At 46.7% G+C, this 24,740-nt stretch overlaps 1 protein-coding gene across 1 annotated transcript in view; it reads right to left on the bottom strand.

Annotated features, from left to right (window-relative positions):
* The window catches only part of LOC138525697 (glutamine amidotransferase-like class 1 domain-containing protein 3, mitochondrial), a 341,329-nt gene that overhangs the window by 26,596 nt on the left and 289,993 nt on the right, over positions 1–24,740 (bottom strand). The window contains exon 6 of the mRNA XM_069635791.1: positions 12,182–12,333. Within this exon, the coding sequence (XP_069491892.1) occupies positions 12,182–12,333 (152 nt within the window). The remainder of the gene's footprint in view (positions 1–12,181; positions 12,334–24,740) is intronic.

The raw sequence follows: 24,740 nt of genomic DNA, 5'->3' as shown, positions 1-24,740 counted from the left end.
ACGCATACCAGCAGTGTACTGCGGTGCTGGCTGGCGATGGCGATCGGCGTACTTCTTGGTCTGTTCCTGAGCATGTGTCAAGTGTTCCATAACGCTCTTATGTAATGATGTCAGGTCCCTAAGACAGGATTGGACCGCTGGACAATCCGAGGATGAACAAAAGTCCAAGGGCAGAGAGCGAGGGTGTTGTCCATACATGGCATAGAAAGGAGAGAACCCCGTAGAAGAATGCGCGGAGTTATTATAGGCGAACTCTGCCATGGGCAATACGGAGAGCCAGGTTTCTTGGTGTTGTAGAATAAGACATCTCAAGTATTGTTCCATGATGGCATTGAGGCACTCGGTTTGGCCATCTGTTTGTGGATGGTAAGCCGTAGAATATCTCTCGTCAATGCCCATAGACTGTGTAAGATGTTTCCAAAAACGAGAGGTGAATTGCGCTCCCCTGTCAGATATTATGTTCTCCGGAAGACCAAAGAATCGGAAGACATTACGTAAAAACAAGTCCGCCAGAATAGTAGCGGATGGAAGACCCCGACAAGGCACAAAAAGGGCCAACTTCGTAAAACTGTCGACTACCACCCTAATAGTGTCAAAACCAGCAATCAAAGGTAGTTCCACTACGAAGTCCATGGAAAGCATAACCCAGGGTTTAGCAGGTACTGGCAGGGGTTGTAGAAGACCCATTGGTTTGGCCGGGGCAGTCTTACATTGAGCGCAAACTGCGCAGGTTGCGATGTACAGCACAATGTCTTTTGACATGGAAGGCCACCAGCACCAACGTTTGAGTAATTCCAAAGTTTTTCGAGGACCGGGGTGTGCAGCCAACATGGAGTCATGACACCAAGACATGGCAGTTCTGCGGGTATGAGAATCTGGTATATATATTTTACCTTGAACGTATGGCAAGGATTGAATAACGTCCAGATTAAGATCATCCAATTCTGGATGTTTTTCTGAGACCCACTGCTGAATGGCAGTCTTCAAGGATGGTTGCAATGTGCAGCCACACACAACCTGGTTGGGCAAGAGTAGGCGACCTTTCTGTGGCCGAAGCACCGGGTCTTCATAAAGTCTTGATAGGGCGTCTGCCTTGGAGTGCAAAGTCCCCAGACGGTAGGTCAGTACAAAGTTGTACATAGAGAAAAACTCATGCCAACGTGCATGGCGCGCTGTAGTGCATTTCAATGATTGAAGGGCCAGTGAATACTTGAATCGGAGTCTCTGCTCCCAAGAGATGATGCCTCCAAACTGTAAAGGCCTCCCGGACAGACAATAGTTCACGTTCAGTGATGGTGTAGTTTACCTCATATGGAGTAAGCTTGCGTGAATGATAAGCGACAGGATGGAGGACCCCTATGTCAGGACAAGACTGGGACAGGACTGCCCCTACTGCCACGTCTGAAGCATCAGCCTTCACAACAAACGGTTGTTTGACGTTAGGGTGCTGAAGTACCGGAGCCGAAGTAAATGCCTCCTTGAGAGTCTCAAAGGATTTTTGTGCTTCGGGATTCCATTGAAACGGATGCTTATTACTTGTTAAGGCAGTAAGTGGAGCCACAATGCTAGAGAAGTGCCTGATAAATCGACGATAAAAATTTGCAAACCCCAAAAAAGACTGCAGAGCTTTTAGTGTGCCTGGGACTGGCCATTCCAGTACTGCCTTGACCTTAGTTTGGCTCATCTGAACACCCTGGTTAGTGATGTCATAGCCCAGGAATTCAACTGAAGTAGTATGAAAAATGCACTTCTCTAGTTTTGCGCATAGTTTATTCTTACGCAAACGTTGTAGTACTTCAGTAACATGTTGGATGTGTAGTTCAAGAGAAGGGGAATAAATCAAGATATCGTCTAAATAGACGATCACAAACCGATCAATCATGTCCTGAAAAACGTCATTGATAAAATGTTGAAATGTGGCAGGGGCATTACATAGCCCAAACGGCATGACCAAATATTCAAATAGGCCGTATCTGGTTTTGAATGCCGTCTTCCATTCATCCCCCTCTCTTATCCTCACCAGATTGTACGCAGCCCTGAGGTCCAATTTGGTGTATATTATTGAAGAGCTTAGCTGGTCCAAAAGTACAGAAATCAGTGGTATGGGGTACTGATTCCGTATCGTAACTGCGTTCAGGTCCCGATAATCTATACATGGTCTCAGGTCCCCCTCTTTTTTTGGAACAAAGAACAGGGGAGATGCAGCAGGAGAACGGGAGGGGCGAATGAAACCAGAAGCCAGAGCCTTCTCCAAATATTCCTTCAATACTGCATCCTCCTTCAAGGTAAGGGAGTATATCCTCCCAGAGGGGATTCTAGCTCCCTCCTTAAGGTCAATGGGACAGTCATAAATACGATGAGGCGGTAACTTTTCTGCCTCACCCGTGTCAAAAACATCTGCGAAAGCCTTGTATTCTGGAGGTAAAGTGGTATTGACAATGCCACCTACCATCGAAACAGATTCCAATAAGGCTTGACATGGGTTGTTTTTCACTTGGCTTGATGGGCCACAATGTCCTGAACAATAATTTGAGGTAAACGAGACAGACCCAGCAACCCAGTCCACCAAGGGATTATGGACCCTAAGCCATGGTAGACCCAGAATGAGTCGAAATTGAGGTGCAGTAATGACATCAAACGAAATGACTTCGCTATGACAGCCGTCTATAACTAAGTTCAGGGGCACTGTAGACTCCATTACCAAACCTGAGAGCAGTGTGGTACCATCAACTGCGTTGACCACTTCAGGTTGTTTTTTAGGTACTAGTGGAATGTTCCAGTCTCTAACATATTGGAGATCTACATAGTTTCCAGTAGCCCCGGAATCCAAAACCGCTTCAGAGGACCAGGTTTGGCCGTCCGGAGATGCACGAGCGACTTTAATAGTGAAAGGAACAGAGAAATTGGAGCCCGGAAGATCAGTGCTCGACATAGGGGCTCCCTCTATTGCCGGGCTTTGGAGTTTCCCGACTTTGCGGGTTTCTTGGGACATAAACTCAAAAAATGATCAGAGGAACCACAATAAAAGCATAAATTGTTCTTTTTACGCTTCTCTCTTTCTTCGCTAGACAGTGGTCCTCTTACCGCCCCTATTTGCATGGGTTCCCCATTACCTGAAACCGAACTTGTCAGACTGACAGGGACCGGGGGCAAAGTCCTCTTCTCCCCCTTCCTTTCCGCTTTACGGGCATCGATCTGAAGAACTAGATCCAAAAAGTCAGGAAAAGAGACGGGGACCACAGGTACCGTAGCAATGACATCCTTGAGGGAGTCTGACAGACCCTTATAGAATAAGGCCGCCTTCTTCTCGTCTGGCCAGTTGGTTTAAGCAACCAATTGGTTAAACTTAGCAAGATACGTCAATAGAGAAGAATCGCCTTGCTGTAAATTCAATAACTCCAAATCAGTGGCCTGAGACTTGTATTGGGTGTCAAAAACTCTCGTAAGCGCCTCTATGAGAGCGTCACAGGCAAATAACAAATGACTTCCTTGTTCCAAGAGAGGATTAGCCCAGACTGCAGCAGTACCTCCTAGATTAGACAATATAAAAGCGGCCTTAGTGGTTGAATCGGGAAACAATGTTGGTCTACAAAGAAAATGCAATCTGCATTGATTGATGAACGTTCTGAAGGCTTTTGGATCACCCAAAAAACGCTCAGGGGGAGCCAACGGAAACTGTGCAGTCATAACTACCGGAACCGGCTCTGCCCTGGCCTGAGCACTGGCCGTACCAGACCCGGAAGCCACTGCAAGTGATGGGGGTTCTATGGCGCTAACCCTTAATCCCGCTTGAATGTCATCAATGCGGCGATGGGTAGCATCATGGGCAGTTTGCATGTCAGCACGTAAATCAGTCACTAATTGAACCAAAGTAGCCAGGGGATCAGTGGCTGTGTCCATTTTAAGGCTTCTGATTCTGTCAGAACAGTGAACCTTGATAGGGTAAAGCGCCTGGTGACCGAAGAGGAGCTGTTGAACCCGTAGTGAAGTCGTTTATTTCTTCCCACCAATGTAACACTCAGTTGTGCATACAAAACAGTCTGAGCATTTGTTTGGTTGAAAGATGTTAGAAAAAGGAACAGGACACTCTGGAACCCCTGATGACTGCAACTTCCTTCAAGGTGCTTGGCAACTGCACAGGACACACTGGAAACCCACTGAGTGGCGGTAGGGTAATGTGCATAACATGTCCAACAAGAAAAACGACAGCAGATTGGAACTAATCAGCCTCTGGAATGATTCAAGGACTTACATAAGACAAGGATAAACAAAAGAGCCAATAATTGGAAAAAGAACTAGAGGTGAGATTTCTTACTTGTATATCCGTAAGAAGAGATGCAACGAAGAAAGCGTGATGTAGTTGATCTAAACGGATCCAAAGGGAAAGTCCAAGAAGAAAGCAGTCTCACAGGTGCTGAAAGGTTTCTTGGGTCCAGTACAAAACCCTATTCCCGCCGGCACGCGTACGCCTAGAGTGTTCAGCGAGTTCCCAAGAGTGCTATAAGCAGTCTCTAGTCCAGCACTAGTTTCCTATTCCCGCCGGAACGCGTACGCCTAGGAAGTTGTGCGAAGTCCCAAATGTGCTGTAGGTAGTCTCTAGTCCAGCACCAGTTTCCTATTCCCGCCGGCACGCGTACGCCTAGGGTGAAAGATCCTTCTTCTGAGAGACATAAGTAGACAATCCAAACAATGAATCTGAGAGCGGTCCGGGCCAAAACCAAGTAAGCAGGCAAAGTGAAGCAGGAGACGTGAATCGAAGTCAAAAAGGAAGTCCGGGTCGTAGCAGCAGTTCGAAGCAGAAGTACCGTGGGCAAGACAAGAGCAAATCCAATAGACAGGCAAAAGGTCGAGAAGGAGCAAGATCCAGGATAACAAAAGCGCCACTGTTGTGTTCCGAGGAAAACGATCAGAAGCACCGAAACAGCAAACGGGGCGGCCCTAAATTTGCATGATCACAACGCGGGAGTCACGTGAACGGGAAACCGGAGCAACACGTGACTGCAGGCGTACTAGCGGCCAGCAACACCATGGTAACCCCCAATGTCTTTGAAACAAGCCTTTAAAGGAACGGAAGCGATTAATGTTGTTCCTAGCTATTTTGACCCCCGAAAGTCTGTCGGGTAATCGAGAAAGTCCACTAGGATTCGGTGTTCTGACACCTACAAGATAAATACGAGATCCTAGAGTATAAACAAGAGGACCTTGAAAATAGGGCCCGTCGTAACAACCTCCGGATCTGAGGAATTCCATCCTCCCTGCCCGACAAAAACCTGGCGGAATACGTCAGAGACTTCTTTCGGTCCTTGCTCCCAGATCTCGATGAAACCCAGCTTGTATTAGACCGCACCCATAGACTGCACCCACGCCAGGCAATAGACTCGGATCCCCCCCCCCAGATGTCATCACCAGGGTCCATTTCTTCTCTACTAAGGAGGCCATCTCGGCGATCAGCCGTACCGGGGACAAACTCTCTTTCTAGGGCTCGCCGCTCCAGGTTTATCAAGATCTCTCAATGCTCACCCTCGGTGACTTATATACCTTTGTCTCCGTGTATGCGCCTAACTCTGGCCAATCGAACTTCTACGACTCTTTGAGCACGTCCCTTTCGCGCTTCATAGAAGGCCAGGTGATAATAGGAGGGGACTTTAACGGAGTACCAGACCCGATAAGAGATAAGTCACACCCTCCGACTCCGAACGACTTCACCCAGGCTCTGAGCCTCCTACACCTATTCAGATCCCTGGAGGTGGTGGACTCATGGCGGGTTCTACACCCCACTGAAATAGACTACTCTTTTCACTCCTATGTCCACCAAACCTTTTCGCGGATCGACCTCCTCCTGGCGTCCCCACAAACTCTCGCCTTTGTGAAAGAAGTCTCCATTGGCTCAAGAATTCTATCTGACCACGCCCCAGTGATCATGGAGATCCGGGCACAGAACCCCATCCCTAATTCTCCGCGTAAATGCTCATTATACGACCCGATCCTCAATGACATGTCGGTGAGAGACAGTATCATGATGACAATCAAGAATTTTCTTGAAGAAAATCCAGCTTCTGATACCTCCCCAGCGAATAACTGGGACGCCATGAAGGCAGTGATCAGAGGCGTCCTGATTGCACAGGGAGTAGCCTATCATCGGAACAGGCGACAGACCAGGACAGCCTTGGAGGAAGAACTGAAAGCGGCAGAGGAGATCCACAAGGAAAAAGGCTGGTCCCCCAAAACGCAGCGAGCCCTATGCATGGCCAGAAAGAAGCTAGAAGCCCACTATACTGAGCAGACCGCGCAATTAATGGCCAAGGCCAAACAATCCTACTACGCAAAGAATAATAAGGCAAACAAATATCTGGTAGCCAAACTGGCCAAAATAAAACGAACTAACACCATCTCTGGCCTGCGCGACCCCCAGGGAGTTGTCCAATATTCAGAATCTAATAAACAGCAGCTGGCGGTAGCCCACTTAACGCAGGTCATGACAGCTACTCCGCAAAACCGGCTCAAACAGAAGGAATACCTGCAGAGCGCAGCACTGCGCCAACTCTCCACCTCAACAAGGGAATCCCCGGAGGCACCAATCACAGAAGAAGAGGTCGAGGAAGCCATTAAATCGCTCAAGACACGTGCCCCAGGCCCGGATGGATTCTCGACAAGGTACTACAAATTATTCAAGCAGCAGCTAACTCCCCCCTTAGTAATTCTCTTCAACTCCTTCAGAGATTCTGGCTCGGTGACCCCCTCGATGCAGGAATCAACCACTATTCTTCTACCCAAGCCAGGGAAAGACCCGAGAGACCTAGCCTCCTACAGACCGATAGCACTATTGAACATAGACGCACACCTGTATTCCAAAGTCCTCGCGAATCGTCTGAGTCGCATCCTACCGGAGATAATCCAGCCAGACCAAGCAGGTTTCATCCTAAACCGGTCAGCAGGGGACAATATCCGGAGAACTCTAAACTTGGTGGACATCGCAGCCCGAAACTCCCAAAAACTAGTATTGATGGCACTGGATGCCACCTAGGCATTTGACAAGGTGGACTGGCCATTCATGAAACGCACGCTGGGGGCTTTTGGCTATGGAACAGCTTTTCAGACAATGGTCCTGGCCAACTACAAAGAACCCAAAACATTCCTGAGGACCAACGGATCCATCTCGGCCCCGATCTTGCTGTCCTGTGGTACGAGGCAGGGCTGCCCATTATCACCTCTGCTTTTTGCACTTACCATGGAGCCCTTTGCCCAGAAAATAAGACAAAACACCCAGATCACAGGCCTGCAGGTCGGCCCCTCCCAACACAAAATCGCCTTATATGCTGACGACGTCCTGCTAATGATCTCAGAATCCCGCCCCTCCCTGAAGCATGCCCTGGCAGAAATAAGTAGCTACGGTGAGGTATCCGGCTTTTCAGTTAACTTCGCTAAATCGATAGCCTTGGGCATTGGCCTCGCCCCGGAGGAACGGGAAACATTGATCAAGATGAGCCCGATCAAGTGGGAAAACAGAGCCATCCCCTACTTAGGGGTCTACATCCCAGCGGACCCAAAAGAAACATACCAGACCAACTTTTCCCGGATATTTAAAGAACTGGAGGGAGACCTAGGACGTTGGACGACCCAGGAGATCTCCTTAATGGGGCGAATAACAGCCTGCAAAATGAACCTTCTCCCGAGGTTTCTTTATGCCTGCTCCTCCCTCCCAGTGGCAATCCCCGCACCAACCCTTCGAGATCTACAGAAGAAAATGGTGAAGTTCATATGGAGGGGTAAAAAACCTAGAATTCCTTACAAAACTCTACTGGGTGCCTCCAAAATGGGAGGGCTTGGAGTCCCGGACTTGCAGGCCTACAGAGTGGCGGCACAATTGGCACACGCATGGCAAACACTCACAAACCGCCCCAGATGGGTAGAACTGGAACAGTCACGGCTTCCCCTACCCCTGCGATTCCTGCCACACATCCCGGCCCCCCTCAGGACACATTGGGGAGACCTCTTTCGGGCGACCAAACACACCCTGAGTACCTGGGACTGGGCACTAAAACGGAAGGGCGTCCCAAGAGGCCTGAACCCGCAATCGCCGATTTTCCACAACCCAGCTTTTTCACCCGGATCAAACCCGCGCAATTTTCAACGCTGGATAAAAGGTGGCCTTGAGACCCTGGAGCAGATGTACGAGGGAAACATGCCATACACGTTCGAACGATGCAAGCGGAAGTTCCAACTTCAGGTAAAGGACAGATTTACCTACATACAGCTGCGCCATTGGTGCTCACAGCCCCAAATCCTACAAGCAGCAACGCGCGTCCCGACTGCACTGGAACTATCGCTCAAGGACCCCCCATCTCGAGGTAGGATATCTACGTTTTACAGAGGCTTTTTGGGCGATTTCCTGGTCAAGAGAACCCGCTGCATGGCCCAGTGGGAGGCCGACCTGGGGCACCCGATAGAAGACCAAACATGGGTGGACATTTGGACCCGAGCACACTCCTCGTCCTCCTGTGTCACCAATAGGGAATGCACATATAAAATCATGCTGAGGTGGTACTACCCCCCTCTTAGGCTCCATCACATGAATCCCAGGATGGACCCCTCCTGCTGAAGAGGATGTGGCCACCCAGGTTCCTTTTTGCACATGTGGTGGACGTGCCCGAAAATCCAGCGTTTTTGGAGACAATGCCTGGGGACAATTAAACAAATCACGGGGGCAACGGTTCCGCTAGAGCCAAGCCCCGTTCTGCTGGGGGTCCCAGTCCCGGCGATCTACCCATGCTTCGGGAACAAGGCAAAACTGTTGACCCAATGCCTTCTAGCCGGGAAATCGGTGCTAGCCCGCTGCTGGAAGTCCCCAGACGGCCCCTGTTTAGCTCATTGGTGGACAAAACTATGGGACATACTGATAGCGGAAAAGGTGACAGCAGCAAAGGCCGGGGTCCTTCACCGGTTCCAGAACATTTGGGGCCCGGTACTGGAATTTGACCAGCGGTTTCCCACCCTGACCTATACGCCTATCAATGCCCGATGGACCCTGGGAACCCGAAGGGGACACATAAACTATGGGTCCACAGAGAGGAGGGTCCGAGAGAGTGAAGGCCTTTGCAAGGGAATGGAGGGAGGGGGGGACGGGCCCGAGGGGAAGGGGCCGGGGGTTAACACGTCTTTGCTACTATTTCCGATGTATGCTTGTCAAACTGCCTTGACTTAAAATAAATATTTTTCTTTTAAAAAAAGTTGTGCTAATTCGATTACCACCACTTTTTGCAGCAGTAACGGAAATAACTCCATTGTTTCTGCACCGCCAAAGTACAAAATTTGCCAGAATTCCCACCAGTGGAATTTCCGAGTGGTAATTGTGTTGATTTCCAGAGGATGCTGGAGGTAAATCCAAAAATCAGCAGAAATACCACTCAGTAATTCCGCCGGTGGTAATTCTGCCAGAAATCCCCAATGGAATCCTACGGACTCCGTAAATGAGGACTAACAACGCTTTACCTCCACTTGTAATCCCATACTAAACCCATGGGACCAAGTGACAGAAACGGTCACCAATTTTGCTGGTATTTCGTTGGATTTCCTGCCAAAATATCACCAAACTGTAAATGAGGTCAATCATGTGCAAAATATATTTAGACTGGTAATGACTGTTAGGTATACGTTTAACGTTGCAGTAGTCCAATCGCCTAAACACCTGGCAAATTCAATCATGTATAATCATGTATAAGGTGGCTGATGGAACTCCTACCAACAAACTGTGCACTCGGATTTGGCACTAACGAAATCCACACAATTCCTGGTTTGTTCTAATTTATATCAATGCATATATTCTGCAAGTTTAAAATTTTCATCATAACTTTCATATATTATTGTTGTTTTACAAGGTGCGAAGGGCCTGTCACCGGGCTACCTGGCACCAAGAAGCACACCCAGACCATATATTCAATTTCAGATTTTCGTTTAGAAAAATATTTACATGTTGGGTCAATGAAAAAAATGGATCTTTGCAAAACCAAAACGTATCAGGATAGGTCTTCTCCCCAATCTGACTTAGGCCTCTATCTCTGGAAGGTCCTATAATGTGGCCTCTCGAATGTCCTCAAATTTCAAAAAGGGTTCTCTCATCGCTGTTCAGTTCTCTGGATGTCGCAGGCACAAGGATTTCCAGAACCCTTCTTCAGGAGACTTGTTCGGGATTCCAGGGTACCGTACCAAAAGACTAAAATAAGAAAATAAATTCCAGACTGTTCATCCAAATGTATTCCCTTTAAATCACAATCATGTGTATAAGGTGACTCATATTTGATTTCGTGGATATGTGTGTCCTTTTGTTGAATGCTCAGCTGCACATTGGAAAGTGAAGAACTAGCCTAAGCACAAGAACATACACTTTAGCTTTCCTTGATCTGACGCTCACTGATTTAAATTTCGATAGATGTGTTTAATTTACCATTAATTTTGTCGTTTTTTTCTTTTTAATAAATAGTCTGGAGCTCATTTTCAGGGAGCTTGTAATTTGGCGGCAGGGAGCAGTTACACCTTCACGTAGGCGGCTCCGCGCCACCAAATTACAAAGTCCTTGAATATGAGCTCCAGAGGCTCCACGCCGCCAAAGTTTGGTCATTTGCACAGAGGAGTGCAAATGCACAGGGCAATAGGCGGCTTGCATGATCCCCAGCATTTGCGTCGGCATGAAAATTAATGCTGCCGCAAATGCTGGGGAATTTGTATGGCGAAGAAGAAGGGAGGTGGCAGAAACACAATTTGCGTTCTGCGCCTCCTGTTAGTCATACAAATTAATGAAAATGGCGTGTGACATAATAAACATGTGTAAAAGCCTGAATGCTATAGTAGCAAAGTAATGGGTAATTCAGTACTTACCGGCAGATAAAGAAAAAGGACTGCATGCATAGTAGAGTATTCACGTAAAATGAACACACACGTAGTGCACGACTGTTTAGCCACCTGGGATTGCGTTTGACACGGTCCCACTTTGACTACACTGCGATTTGATGTAAAACATTTACCCTTGAATGTTCGCTATAGTTATCAGAACTTCAGGCTTTATCAGTAAGTTGTCTCATCTGTTATTGTTTTCAGATTTCATTCATTTACATTATACCATGTTATTGTGTTTTTTGGTTACATTCATTAAATCCCCTAAAATAGATTTGACCAGAAACGTGCGGAACATACTTTGGTCACTATGTGTTTGTCCTCAAAAAACAAACCTAATATATGGAAGATGTAATTACGTTTTTAAAAATCACAGAATAAATGCCTTGATATGAGCAAGAAAACACACACACACACACACACACACACACACACACACACACACACCTCCCCCCTAGCCCCAGTGTTTAGATCCTTTGTGCCTTTCATTCGATTCTTGCCCGTCTAATTGAGGAGACAGGCAAATTGTGGCTTTTCCTCTACTCAGAGAATGCACACATCTAGTCCCTACAAAGAACAAACAAGAGGCATCCCAGATTGAGGCTGTCTGAGCACCTCAGGGCAAGCTCAGTAAGAATTAGTTGCCTCAGAAACTTAGTCAAACGCCCAGTTGATTTAGGCTCTGTTTCCACCCCATAACAGAGCCTTCCGGGAATCCCAGGAAAGCGTTTGCTTTTAACAAAATGCTTCGTCTCCTCTAGTGCTTCACTACAAAGTACTAGAGTTATTTGAGAGTACCGCAGAGAAAACCTGAAGGCCATGCAAACAGCCTGTGAGAGTCACAAATTGTGCAGGCAGATCAGGGGTCTTGGCCCTCAGGCAAATTCCCTGTTTATCATCTTTGCAGAATTGTGATTGTGATGAATGTAGCGTCGACGCTATAGATGAGTTCCAGTAGCAGAGCCTGAGAGCCAACAACCTAGAAAGTGTGTCAAGAGCTGGAGAAATGGAGAACCCCATTGGTGAACTGCAAGCAATGCATGAGGAGTATGGGCGTGAGCAGTGGAAATGAAGAAGCTAAGGGCACATAGGCAAATGAAACCTGTAGAGGAGAGGCATATGCTGTCCTGCTGCCAGTGTATCTGGAGGAAGGGCGACAGGACATAGATTTATTTTTCCTCTAGAATATGAACTGACAGTCATGAAGAAACCCCTAGCGCCCAATGCATCGCCCAGTCATGGTTATTATGCATGTTCATAAGATGTACATTGGCCCCGTGAAAGGATATGTGGACATCTTTCACACAGTGCTTCGCCCCCATGGCGCCGATGGCCTGTGCTGTCCCCGCATACGGCCATTTCCCGTCTTTATCGTCCTCGTGTCCCACTGTTAATTCTGTACCAGGGAGCACTTTGGCAGCCAGGACCGGAGCGATGCAGCACAGCCTGAGAGGAACAAGAACGAGAAACAGGCAATTAGAAACCACTGAAACGAGTGCCCATCGTCGCTCTGATGCACTCATGATCATCCTGTTCTCTTGTGTGCTGCAAACACTGACACGCCCTCAACAATGATGAACCTGCACGCCAACCTGCCAAGTGCAAAGCGATGCAACCAAGATCACCCAAAAGCAAAAGGCTCTCCACGTCAACAACCCACAAAAAATAACGAGCAATGCCTCAAACAGAACTGATACTGGCAGAGCAGATTGAAAGGGCAAAACAAAACTACAAAGCGGATGGTCTGATTTATAGAATCACTGTTATCAATTATACATGTTGAAAGTTCAGATCGTTCGGTGCAGGAGGTCTTTATATCACAAACTAATTGAAACTATTTTCCACTACTAGCAAATATCTGAAACACACTACTGCTAAAAAAATAAAACAGTTGGGGGTGCCTCGTATGTGCCTCCCAAGTAGTATGAGAAAGTCTATGCAGCAGAAGTACCTTAGTTTGCTCTGCTTCGCAGCACAGGCACTTTAGCTGCTACTGTGCTCCACGCAGCTTTCACTTTTACCCTCAGTCATGCCCACCAGTACGACGTCACTGATCACCACATTGGCAGTCATTCAGGGCTGGTGCAGTGGGAAGCTGTGCATTCAAGTGACCACTGGCGTAACAGGGCCCCCCAGCAGTCCCTGCGGTGAAGGGGCCCCCATGCTGCCCAGCAGGGGGGCCAGTGGCAGTGGTGGGGGCCCCCTCAACAGGGCTTGCAGGGGGCACCCACATTTTGTGTTAAGCCACTGAAGCAGCCGCCTGGGTATGAGTGTAAGATGATGCCAGACAGTGCATGTCAACGGTCCTAAGTGAAAAGATCTTTATATGATAAGATATGATAGTTTATTTATATAGCACCTATACACAATGTGTTTCGAAGCGCTTCAGGGCAAGGGAGGGAATAAGGGAAAATACAATGACATTCTTACAGGCCATGAACAGTAAGAATGTGAAATTAACTATTGTTCTCGTCCTGACGACATTTCAGATAGTTGAAGAGCTAAGACATGGATAAGGAAGGAAGGGGGGGTGTGGGAAGGAAATGGAAACAGACAGGCGACTACCATACTAGGCCTGACGACATTTCTGGTAGAGCCAGAGAAAAACAAGAGGTGAGGGAGAGGGGTGCAGAAAGGAAAGGGAGGAACAAAACAAGCGACTATCGTACTAGGCCTGACAACATATCAGATAGTGCTGGGGGGGTAGTGCTGGAGGGGAGGGGGGCGGAGACAGACGAGGTTGCTATCATACTAGGTCCAGGGACAATTCTGATAAGTGCATAGAAGAAAGTAAGGAGAGAACAGAGAGTAAGCAGTCAAAAAGAGTGGAAAAGCAAGATGGGAGAGCAAATACAATTGCAGAAGTCAGTAGTAACACATAATGTTCCAAGCCTGGATACAAGATGAAGATGGGAACGGCATGATTCAGGGCCACCATGAGAAAGGGTGACGCACCGTGAATCAATGAAGTTCATAAAAGTCAAATCCAGCATTGCTCACAAGACGGTGATGGTGAAACCAGAATATATCAGGACCGACGCCTGCAGAAGTGGGCTGAAGTGGGGTGAGCGGGAGCAGGGTAGAAGAATCATGCAAAGCAGGCAACACCTGTGTGCGATAAAGGGGGGCACAAGAGAAAATCACTGGGGGACCAGAGGGGTGATGATGGCCTCTGGGGACAGAGGAAGTAAACACATGTTAGTGCATGCTAACCTGCTGTCTGACCAGGGGTTCGGGCCTTTGATCCTCCTGGTCCGAACAGAAATTGCCCTTTTCTTTGACTGCCCTTCGCTTCGGACGCCCGGGCGAGAGATGCCCTTGATCTAAGAGTTAAGAGCAGGAAGGAAGAGGCAGATCTTTTCACTAACAGACCGATTTAGGAAGACCGATCTGTGCTTGGGGGTGCGGGAGGAACAACGGGGACCTCGACGGGGTGAAACACCCTGTATCTTTTTAAAAAAAAAGAAAACTCGCATTTTAAAGGTCTCAAGAGAAAAAGATGTTTACAATGCCGGTTTTCCGATCAAAAGCAAATCTGTCAATGTAAATCAGTCTTTTTTTCTTGAGACCTTTTAAAAGAGGTCGTTTCACAAAGAATCCGTCTTTTCACATAGAACCCATGTCACCACCTTGTTCAATGTATAGCCAATTGTTCAATGTATAGCCAATTAGTGCCCGGCATGCACAGCGCACCGGGAATACAACATGGTGATTGGCTCATTGGCGAGCCATACCACACGGTATTCCCTTGTACGCTGTGCATGCCGCGTACTCTGTTCCCGGCGAGTGGCGTGGCAGCCCCTCTGCCAATGAGGAGGCTCGAAACAGGGCACTCCCCACTCCGAGCCTCCCCATGGCTGGAGGCTGCCTTCGTCCCCCGCCGACCTCCCTACCCTCGCTACCCTCGCCACCCCACTTACTTTCTTTCCCTTGGTCTCCGGCAGAGGGCGATGGAAGCCTCCACACGGCTGAAGGCTTCCATCGTCCCCCGCCAGAGCCACAGAACTTTTTTCTTTTTTTTTCCCTCTCCCCCCTCCCAACCCCACTTTCCTTCTTTTTTCTTGTTTTCTTGGATCGAACGCGTTGGAAACACTTCTGTTCCCAGTGCGTCCGCTCCAGATGGCCGCCATGGAAAGGTAAAACGGAATACGGTTTCCCTTTCCCGGCGGCCATTTTTTTGTCAACTTTTTTTTTCTTTCTTTTTTCTGTTTCACGTGACAAAACAGAAAAAAATGCCATTAGCACCCCGGTCTAACGGGCTGGGGTACTAATGGCTATAAGACCCTCGGCGGCAGGCCAATACCACCCACGATAATGCCCCCGGGGCTTCGTTAAGGTAACTACGGCCCCAGGGGCATTACCTGGGGCGGTATTGGCCTGTCGCCTCGGGTCTTATTGCCACATTATAAGGCAGAAAGCATCCAGCAAACATCCTATACTCATAGTATATCATGAACTGTGGGCAACCAGATTAGGAGTTCTGGATAACAGCTTCCCGAATAGATGATATTGGGGGTACAAACGGTAACTAATACACATTCAACTGGGTGCGGCATCAGTTGTGAGAGTAAAGCTAAGGCTGTAGGATGCATACCACCAGTTTGAAGTCACATTATGGCCTGCTCATCTGATGTGCTAGCCTCCCAACCCCTGTGATCCTGAGTAAGTTCAAGGCTGAGGAGGCTGTAATCTCATGGCACTACAGCTGGATATCTCCAGTCAGGGAATCATGCTATGAATGTAGGCAAATAAGGCGGCCATCCTTTAAATAAAAAAGATGAAGTTTGCCATATAAGGCCCTTAATATTTGTGAGACTCTGGACACCATTTGGAAACTGCCCTTACACAGACCTTTCTTGCTACTACTTCACCCATCGCTCAACATGGGATTTCATGAAGCTTGAAGTAGTGCAGTACTAGAGTCAATAGTGAATACGTTTGTTTACCTTTTATGACCGTGTGTGCTGGCTGGCTGTTATTCGCTATTTCCCTCTCTATTTTGTAACATGTGGCCCAAAAAAACGCATGCATGCTTAAGACGGATCAAGTGTTTTTATTTGTATTTTGTTGCCACTAGGGCTGTCCCTCGTTTTCTTGTCTCCAGTGAGATCTCTTCCCTAGTTCAGACCTAAAAAAACCTGGTTAGTGCTACCAAATGGTAACCCCCCTACTGTCTAATGTCAGACTTAGACTAATGGCGAGGTCCAGAGATGCTGCCTGTCTAATCTCTATCAGGGATGCTGTCCCTACTCTATCCAACTGTTTGTATTCCAATGGCAAATTGGGACAGTGCCTTGCAATTACTCAGCTGGAGTCATGCTGGTTCACTTGTGTCCACCTCTACCCTTCTCTAACTGTCTCACCCCACCCACTGATGTTTCATTTCTCCTAGGTCTCGCCTCCACCCTTTGATATTACTTCTCCTCCCACTCCATTACTCCTACTCCACACCACTGCTCCCCTACCTCTATCACCACTACTCTCCTACTTCCACCACTACTCTCCTCACACCAACTACACAAACACCCTCCTTTTCGCCCGGTATCCGTCAATTCACAATCACTCCTTACACTAACTTCTCTACTCACTCTTCTCCCAAAAGCAGGCACTCACTCTGCAGTACCCATGCACTCACAAAGCCAACATGTCACCTTTACTAAATGCCTCCACGCTCCGCTGCACCTACTTTCCACCTATTGGACTCTTGGTCCACCGCCTCCGCCTCCTCTGATGTCCCGCAAACACCCTTCAACTTTCTTTATCCTTTTCCCAACTTTATACTGTGCCCTGTGATTGTCCAACTCTCCCTGATCAATTCAATTGCCCTATCCCCGCCAAGGAGATGTGGCATAGCAAGAAATGCATACAAATCTTTGTTAAGCATTGCCCAGGGTGGCCCAGACAAGACTGAACAGCAGCCGTAAGGGTGGGAATCCTAAAAGTGGATAAGAGGCAGGTTAACATGTGTCTGAGAAAACAAAGATGGTAAAAGAAGATGGAAACCACCTATTTGACCTGAGGCAAGAGAGAAAAAGAAATAATAATAGAAAATAAAGCACAGGTTTCTTACAGAAAATACCAGAAGTGGACAAGAGGTAAGAGAAGAGTGTAAAAGGGAGGATACCCGAGTGAAAATGAGCCCCCAACCACCATAATTTATCAGTATTTAGCCTTAGTAGTGACTATGAGATACATTCCTAAAAGCGAGTGGTAGCAGATCGTAGTAGTCAATTGGACCAAGAACTGGGTAACATCCACATAGGTTGAACACCGGAACCCAAAGGATTATATAAGGTCTGCCAGGGATTGCACAGACAGTTTAAAGAGTCACAGAGAGAGAAGAGGCCTTATGAGCCTCACAGATAAGAGAAGAAGACAGAAAAGGGAGAAAGAGATGAAGCCTGAGAACAATCTTCAAGAGATGACATGATCCAAGAAAGTGTACAACGACAGATGTCTAACTTCCCCATTTGCTAACTGAGGATACTGAGATTCTGAGTAATAGAATTGCCAAAGTGATGGCTTGGGATACGGCTCTCCAGAGGTCATTACTTACTGCAACAACAACATACTCTTTTTCTGTTAAAAAGGTGGAAACCAGCTAACATAGTGTGATGAATCCAAAGGAGTCATCATGGATTCCTCGGCGGGAACCTCCTCCCATGTGGCCAGGGGACGGCAGTTGCTACCTGATCCTGCCCATGTGGGCACTTGTATGAGGGAGGATCACATGGGTGGAGACAACTACCGGGGAGATGCCATGACTTCTCTGCATGACGCACAGTATTCTGCCCTTTCCCATGAGGAAGACCCTCTGGCCCCCAAAAAATTAATGGCCTATTGTCAGCTAAGGATTCCCCCATGTAGAGGAAATAAAGAAACTTTCTTTACACTATTCTGGTCAGGCCCCCACCTTTGATTCAGACACTCACAACTCACACACAATAACTTTTGTTTCTAATGTGTCTAATGTGAAACCTCTGAGAAGATTTAAAAGACCAATGACATCCATGGACTCCAACTCTCATAACCACTTGGGTACTGAGACGAGGAGGAGGATAAGGGAGTTTGTACAAAGTGACAGGAGCTTGAAGTACAACAAGCAGACTAGTTGCTGTTCCAATCCCTGAGTGCGCAGGACATTTAAAGATGACAACAGCACTGTTGGGAAGAGGTGCGCAGGAGAGGACATTAAACCTCAAACTGAGGCTCACGAACGCGGGACACCGGAAAGGCCGCCGGAACAAGAGGAGAGAAGCCGCATGCGAGCAAGAAGGGCCGTGGAGACACTGGGAGCCGCATAGGAGCTCCTGGCGGTTGTGCCATTTGCAGAAGCTGTGTTCTCCAAACTGGGCCGAGAGTGAATGCTGGTGTGTGACCGCAGAGCCGCGCAGGACACTGGGGGAGCAACTACACACTCCAAAGTGGAAAGCGGGTGAAGGAGCCACACCGCCAAAGCACAATCAGAGTCAGAGATGCTGGACATCACCGGTGAGTCTGCCCAAAGGAGCTGTGGGTTCCCCCACAAGCGCCAACAAGTGCTTGAACAGTACGAGATTGCTGATGTAGAAAACACCCAAAGCTTGTTTAAATGCAGTCAAGGGGAAATACAACACCCAATAAGAAGAATGTTTGAATGCAGGTAAGACAAAGTACCAAAGCAAACCCCAATCAAATGTAGATGGATGAGATGTCAATGTGGGTGAAAAGTAATTCAATAAGAAAAATGTTTGAATGGAGACAAGGCAAAGCATAAAGGCAAACGCCAATAATAATAAGAATGTTTAAATGCAGACAAGGCAAAGCATAAAGGCAATCCCCAATCAAATACAGACGAATGTGATGCTAATAGGGGGATGTGGGGAAGAGGTTTGAGCTGAGCAAATGATACCAGGCCATCACGGTATATGCTTTTGTGGTATAGCCAAAGAACTGTGAGAAACTATAAAAAGAAGTCCTGGCAAGCAAGTACACCAGGCAGTTGAAGTTGTATGGAGCTTCCTGGCAGGGGAGTATGCCAGGCGATCTATCAAGTTACAAGAAGCACTACAGAAGGATTGTTACAGAACTTATTGTTTAAACAAGAACTTTGTGAATCCAGCAGACAACTGTTAGCTAAAGAGACATTTTATGTTGTGAGTCCAGTGAAGACATAAACAAACTGTTAACTAAAGAGGCTTTTCTTTTTTGTTTTTTTTGTGAGTCCAGTGTAGATACAAAGCAACTGTTAACTAAAGAGACATTTTATTTTATGGCCCAGCGAAGATACAAAGGAACTGTTATCTAAAGAGACCATTTTGACATCCTATCTACAACTCCAGGGGAAGGGGACCATGCTCTGGATCCAAGGGTCTATACCTTGGAGAACATTTTTATTGGAATCATGTTGATACTTTTGGTTTTGAACACTTTTGCTAACATCATCCTTGCACCCTTTGTTGTGTTGTTTATAGTGAGGGTCACGATGGGACATTTTGGACACAAGGATGGATTTTTCAGTTAGACCTCCTGACAAAGACAGAGCCCTAGTTTTTGGTTTCTAGGTAGGGAAGATTCTCTTTAGAATAGGGATAGAGAGGGTTTTCCCAACCCACTTTTCTTTAATAAATATCTGTAACCAACAACATGACAACTGTGTGTCCGTCTTTCATTTCTGACCCCTCACAATAGCCAGAGGTCTCACGGAAGTCAAGTAGTTGTATGGCCACCAAAGAATCTAAGATTTTGGCAGGAGCATGAAGATTGGAGACCATCAGAGAGGAGCATGTGGAAGGGGGAGACCAGTGCCCCAGAAAGGCAGGACAACCCATAGTTGTGAGAGTAGCTATGAAAATACAGTGACTAATAATAAAGAACAAAATAAAGAAGCTCTGCAGCCCCTCTATCCATTGTGGCAAAAGCAGAAATATTCATGCTGTGAAAAATTCAGTAGACATTTCTGCTATTCTGCTAACCTCCAGTTATAATTCTGCGAGGAAGGTGCATTTTCATTAACATTTTTCCAAGAGCTGAACAAAGGTGCTGGCTTTTGCTTTAATTTTGTTTTGTTTCTAATGCTATAATTCTGGAAATTGGCAAAATGGGGGACAGTTTTCTGAAAGATTTTTGAAAAACTGGAACCAATAGGCAAGAATAGCTTGCGGTTTGACAATTTAAGGGTACCTCTGTGTGGCTCGTGATCTGCGATGTAGGCTGTCTTTTTGTGATGTTTTTATGGGCTGTTGTATTTCTTAAACATAGGTTATAGTTCTAGCACAGCAAAACATAGGGGAAAAGTAAATACATGGATGCAAACAGGAGGAGATGAAGAAGAATAACCAGGAGCGAGACCTGCTTGAATGGCTTCTATGGATGAGGAGCTGGCACAGGGTCCAGAAGATGCAGTAGATTATGTGTAGTCCTAGTTTTTGATCATGCGTATTGTCATTGGTATATTTAAATAGGGAACACTTTGCTCGGAAGCCGCAAAGCACTGTGCAGCAGGATTAGGACATTAACAGGCAGGCAGAAATTCAGACTGTGTTTGCGTATCTGTGTGCACACAAAACCGTTAACAAGATAGCACTGAGTAGAGTTGTCGATAGTCACCCATTGGCTGGTGAGTAGCCTCAGAGTCTAGGTAATGTCAAGGGTATCAAAGGGTCATCAAAGGGTATCGCATTAAATTCACGAACACAGAATAACTCTTCCAGGAGAGGGATCTCAGAATGCTATCGAAATCATTGCACACTTAATTTCCAAATAAATGACTATAACCATGCCTACCTGTTTTTTTTTTAATTTTACTTGAGCATATAAAAGTATTTTTCCATCAAAAAACAAAAGGTGATGGCTGGAAGGTTTGGCATCAATCATAACCATGGGCATAGCTCTGGGCAATACTGCAGACCATCGTTCTTCACCTGCCAAGCCATTACAGAAGGGGAAAGTCCATATGCAAAACAGGCTTGGTCCCACCCCAAAAGGGGCAGTCCATCCTGAACTGCTAGGTCACATCCCTGTTTTACTTTTCCCAACAACATACATTCTTGGTTCTTTTAATATGTAATTGTCTTTCTCCATTAGAAAGAACAGAATAAAACAAAACAGGCCCTTAAAATCCCAAAATGCCTGCCACCTTCAGCTACCCTGCTGCAGGCAGCCTCCAGTCATGATTAGCATGTGACAGTTCAGCCTTAGAATGGGAGTGGGAGAAAGGATAGTTACCATTAATATGTGTATCTTCGCCTTTGCCGTGAGCTCTCCAAGGAGGATGGAAAGTGGTGTATGGATTTAACACAGACACCGCTGTCAGAACCAGTTTTACAAGCAAGTTACTTTTCATTTTCCACCCTGGGATCATCGTCAATATTCAGAAGCGATTAATTAAATAGCAAGGACTTCCCCAATCGTCTGGTAGGAGGGGACGAAAGTACATAGTAAGAATGAAACTCAGACGTCCCCACACAGCTTCTGCAGGGCATTTTCTCCAGGAAGTGACGCGAGAGGTTCTACTGACTGCCAAGATGCTGCTGCTTTGCAGATTTCAGCCCTTGGGATGTTGCAGAGTGGTGGAGCGCAAGCAGACCCTTTATCACTTGACGAATTAGCCTGAGGTTTATTTAGGCGACATTTATCGGCTTTCTGTTAGCAGGTTGAGATGTAAGCCTTTAACATCCCAAAATGGATTGTTCACAAGCAGCACATCCTGGAGTTTACAAAAAGCCATGTCATGTATCTAATCTTCTTTGTTCTCTAAAAATACTAACAAAGAATCTTCCGTCTCATATCTAAGGTGTGTAAGGAGGTTTCTGCTGGAGAGGAAGGATTAGGAAAAAGATGGAGAAACAAAATGCTTCAATTGATAGGATTAAAGGTGGAAGCTGTGTAGTTAGAAAAAGCCCTGAAGTACTTTTTGCATGCACGCTACCACGTTGGAGCATTTGAGTTGGGCAGGTAAAAAAAAGGTGCCTGTGGCCGATGGGCTTAGAGTAATCAGCCTCTGTCTGGCATACATGTGCCCAGATTGGCTATACCCATCCTAAAAGTTGTGTGAACACACAAGAGCGGTGCAGCAGCAGCGCAACATAGGCGCAAACAAAATTTGGTCATCTGGCCAGAAGTATAGAAGTTGGACCGGACTAGACATATTATCTAATGATATTTTAGCCTTGCTAAATTGCGATACCTTTTTTTTGTTTGTTTGTTTATTGCTTTGTATCTTCGCCAAATCCATCTAAACTAGAGGGAAAACGTCAATCATCCACTTTCAATTCCTGTATACTATACCTGTCCCCGAGAATTGTAATATCGGGTAACCCACAATGCGCCTTCTGCCAAGATGCGAAACACACTGTCTCGTCACGTGACCTCTTCTTGATTCATTTCTTTTTTTCAAATTGTTGGTAGTTGTAACGACAAAGCAACTACACCTCTCCTTTCTCTCCACGGTGTGGCGCTAGACTGGAAACGTGCTGCTCGCGCCCAAGGGTTTGCCCAGGCAGAGTGCATGGTGACATATAGGGGTGTGTTAAAGCTCATGTGCGCGTCTGCAGAGTTCACTCACACAACATTGGATTGGCAAGTGGACAGAAGATGGCCCTCCGAAGAGCAGTCTTATAAGCAGGGTTCGGACCACACCTTTGCCAAAATCATTTTGGAATTGGGCTCTGATTTATTACAGAACTACAGAATTAGAGAAAACAGACTTTTCTTTATTAAAATTTGACCTTTCACTTCTTAATATTGTAATCTTTATATATAAAGCTGTGTGTATGTATGTGTGTATGTTTGTCCGGCTATACAAATCCACATTGTTGAACCCACTGCTACCAAAATTTGCATGGATTCCTATTTGTCTGGGGCAAGATTGTAGTCTATGTTTGGATGCAAAAAACTTCCCTCTGTAGACGCCCTCATGTACTGATGCTCACCCCGATTCACTAGAGTAGGTATGAGAAGGAGTCAAAATTTGGAAAAGTGTCTGAAGCAAAATGTTCGATGTGTTGGTTATTCCTTTAAAAAGTGTTAATACTGTGTACAGTTTGAAAGAGTTTATTAAAGCATTTTTAAAGAGAATTACAAAAAGTAATTGTTTTTATCACGCCACTCCAAATATGGGAAATGGCAGGGTTACAGTTTACTTAAGTTCATTCACGAGAAGAGAATACAATCAATCAATCTTTTCTGGACATTTTCTAAAATGTGCTGAAGCCATTGAGTGACTGAAATATGGCACACAAAAAACGGACATCACTTGGAAAAGCTCGATCTGATGCAAAGCGAAAATCAATATTACGAGCTTCTGAAACACTACAACAAACAGCAGCATGACTTGCCAACCAGAGGACAAGAGCAATATCCTCCAGGGCACACAAGACACCACTCGCTCAGAACACAGCAACGCTGGGCCCCAGCTAGTGGTAACTAAACTTGCAGCTTCGATGGCCGCAGGGAAAGTTGAGCAAGGGCTAACAGTTCCCTCTCCACGTAAATCGCTGCATTTTGAATCCCCTCGCCATCCATCATTGCATTTATTTGATTTTTTTTAAGTTATTTCTATTGTGCCAAATTCGAATGCCTCTGATAGCATTGTTTATTGGCTTTTCTAATTATATAGGCCTCATTACGACTTTGGCGATAGCCGTGCCAGTAAAAAACCGGCATGGCTGCCGCCAGAGTTGTTTTTTTACCAGTGCCCGGCAACGAGCAATTACCGGGTCATAACGGCCCCGCCGGACCCGATAATTTCCCATTCCCAGGCGCCGGTAAAAAATGCTCCTCATTCCAATTGGAGCCCCATAGGATGCATGTTGGATGCACTGGCACCATTCTGAATGAGCTGGATGCACCGGCACCATTCTGAATGGTGCCGGTGCATCCAACATGGTCTGCTATCGGGTGCCGGTCCGCTCGGCAGGTCAGTCCTGGCGGGCGGGAAGGCCCCCGCAAGCAGAACTCGTAGTTTGCCGGTCCAGTAACAACGGTCCCGGCACCCTTACCCGTACCATTGATACCGGACCGGCAAACTTGTAATGAGGCCCTATGTGTTTTATTTTGTGAATTCATAAAGTCAAAGCCAGGTGTGGCTAGCCCATAGAGGGCACTATGCTAGAACTCACCCTTAATTTTCAGGAGCCTCTATGTCCATAAAGTAAAATTAACACCTACAAAAAATAAATTTGCGTTATGGAGAGAGTGATTTTAACTCGCTGCATAAAAACATTCTACTGACATCAGCCTACTTCTTGAAGAAACTGACATCACCATTCTTGCTCTTACCGAGACATGGTTCAATGCAAGCTTAGTCACTGCTTTTGACTACATCCTCCCTAACGGCTTCCAAGTCATCTCCAAGCCTCGATCTCACCGCACTGGCGAGGGGTTGCCTTAATCTTCCCTGAATGGGTTCCTACATCCATCTTACCCACCCAGCTCTTCTCTTCCTTTGAGAGCCTGGTTTGCAAGTTGGTCATCTCTCCCATCTCCCCCCTGACCATTGCTACCATTTACCGGCCTCCTGGCACTACCACCCTGTTCTCTCTGAATGGGCCGATTTCTGTTCTTCTTTACTTTCATCCACCTCCAACCTCCTCCTCCTGGTTGATTTCAACATCCAACTGGACTCCCCTTGCTCTGCATCCACCCTCTTCACTGACCTCTGCACCTCTCTTTCCCTCTCCATTCTCCCTTCTGGGCCAACCCACTCAGCTGGACACACTCTGAACGCCCTCATACACTCTGACCTCTGAAGTCACCCCTCTCTCCTCGTCAGACCCTTCCCTCCTCTCCTCCCATCTGGGCCCCTTTGGCCCTATGACCGCCGCCCAAAACCTCGTTTACTAACATCCGCCCGATGAAACGAGTGTCAGCTG

Source organism: Ambystoma mexicanum, chromosome 7p (genome assembly GCF_040938575.1).
Source record: "Ambystoma mexicanum isolate Mex_15411 chromosome 7p, UKY_AmexF1_1, whole genome shotgun sequence".
NCBI lineage: Eukaryota > Metazoa > Chordata > Amphibia > Caudata > Ambystomatidae > Ambystoma > Ambystoma mexicanum.
This window is presented reverse-complemented; position numbering and strand designations above follow the sequence as displayed.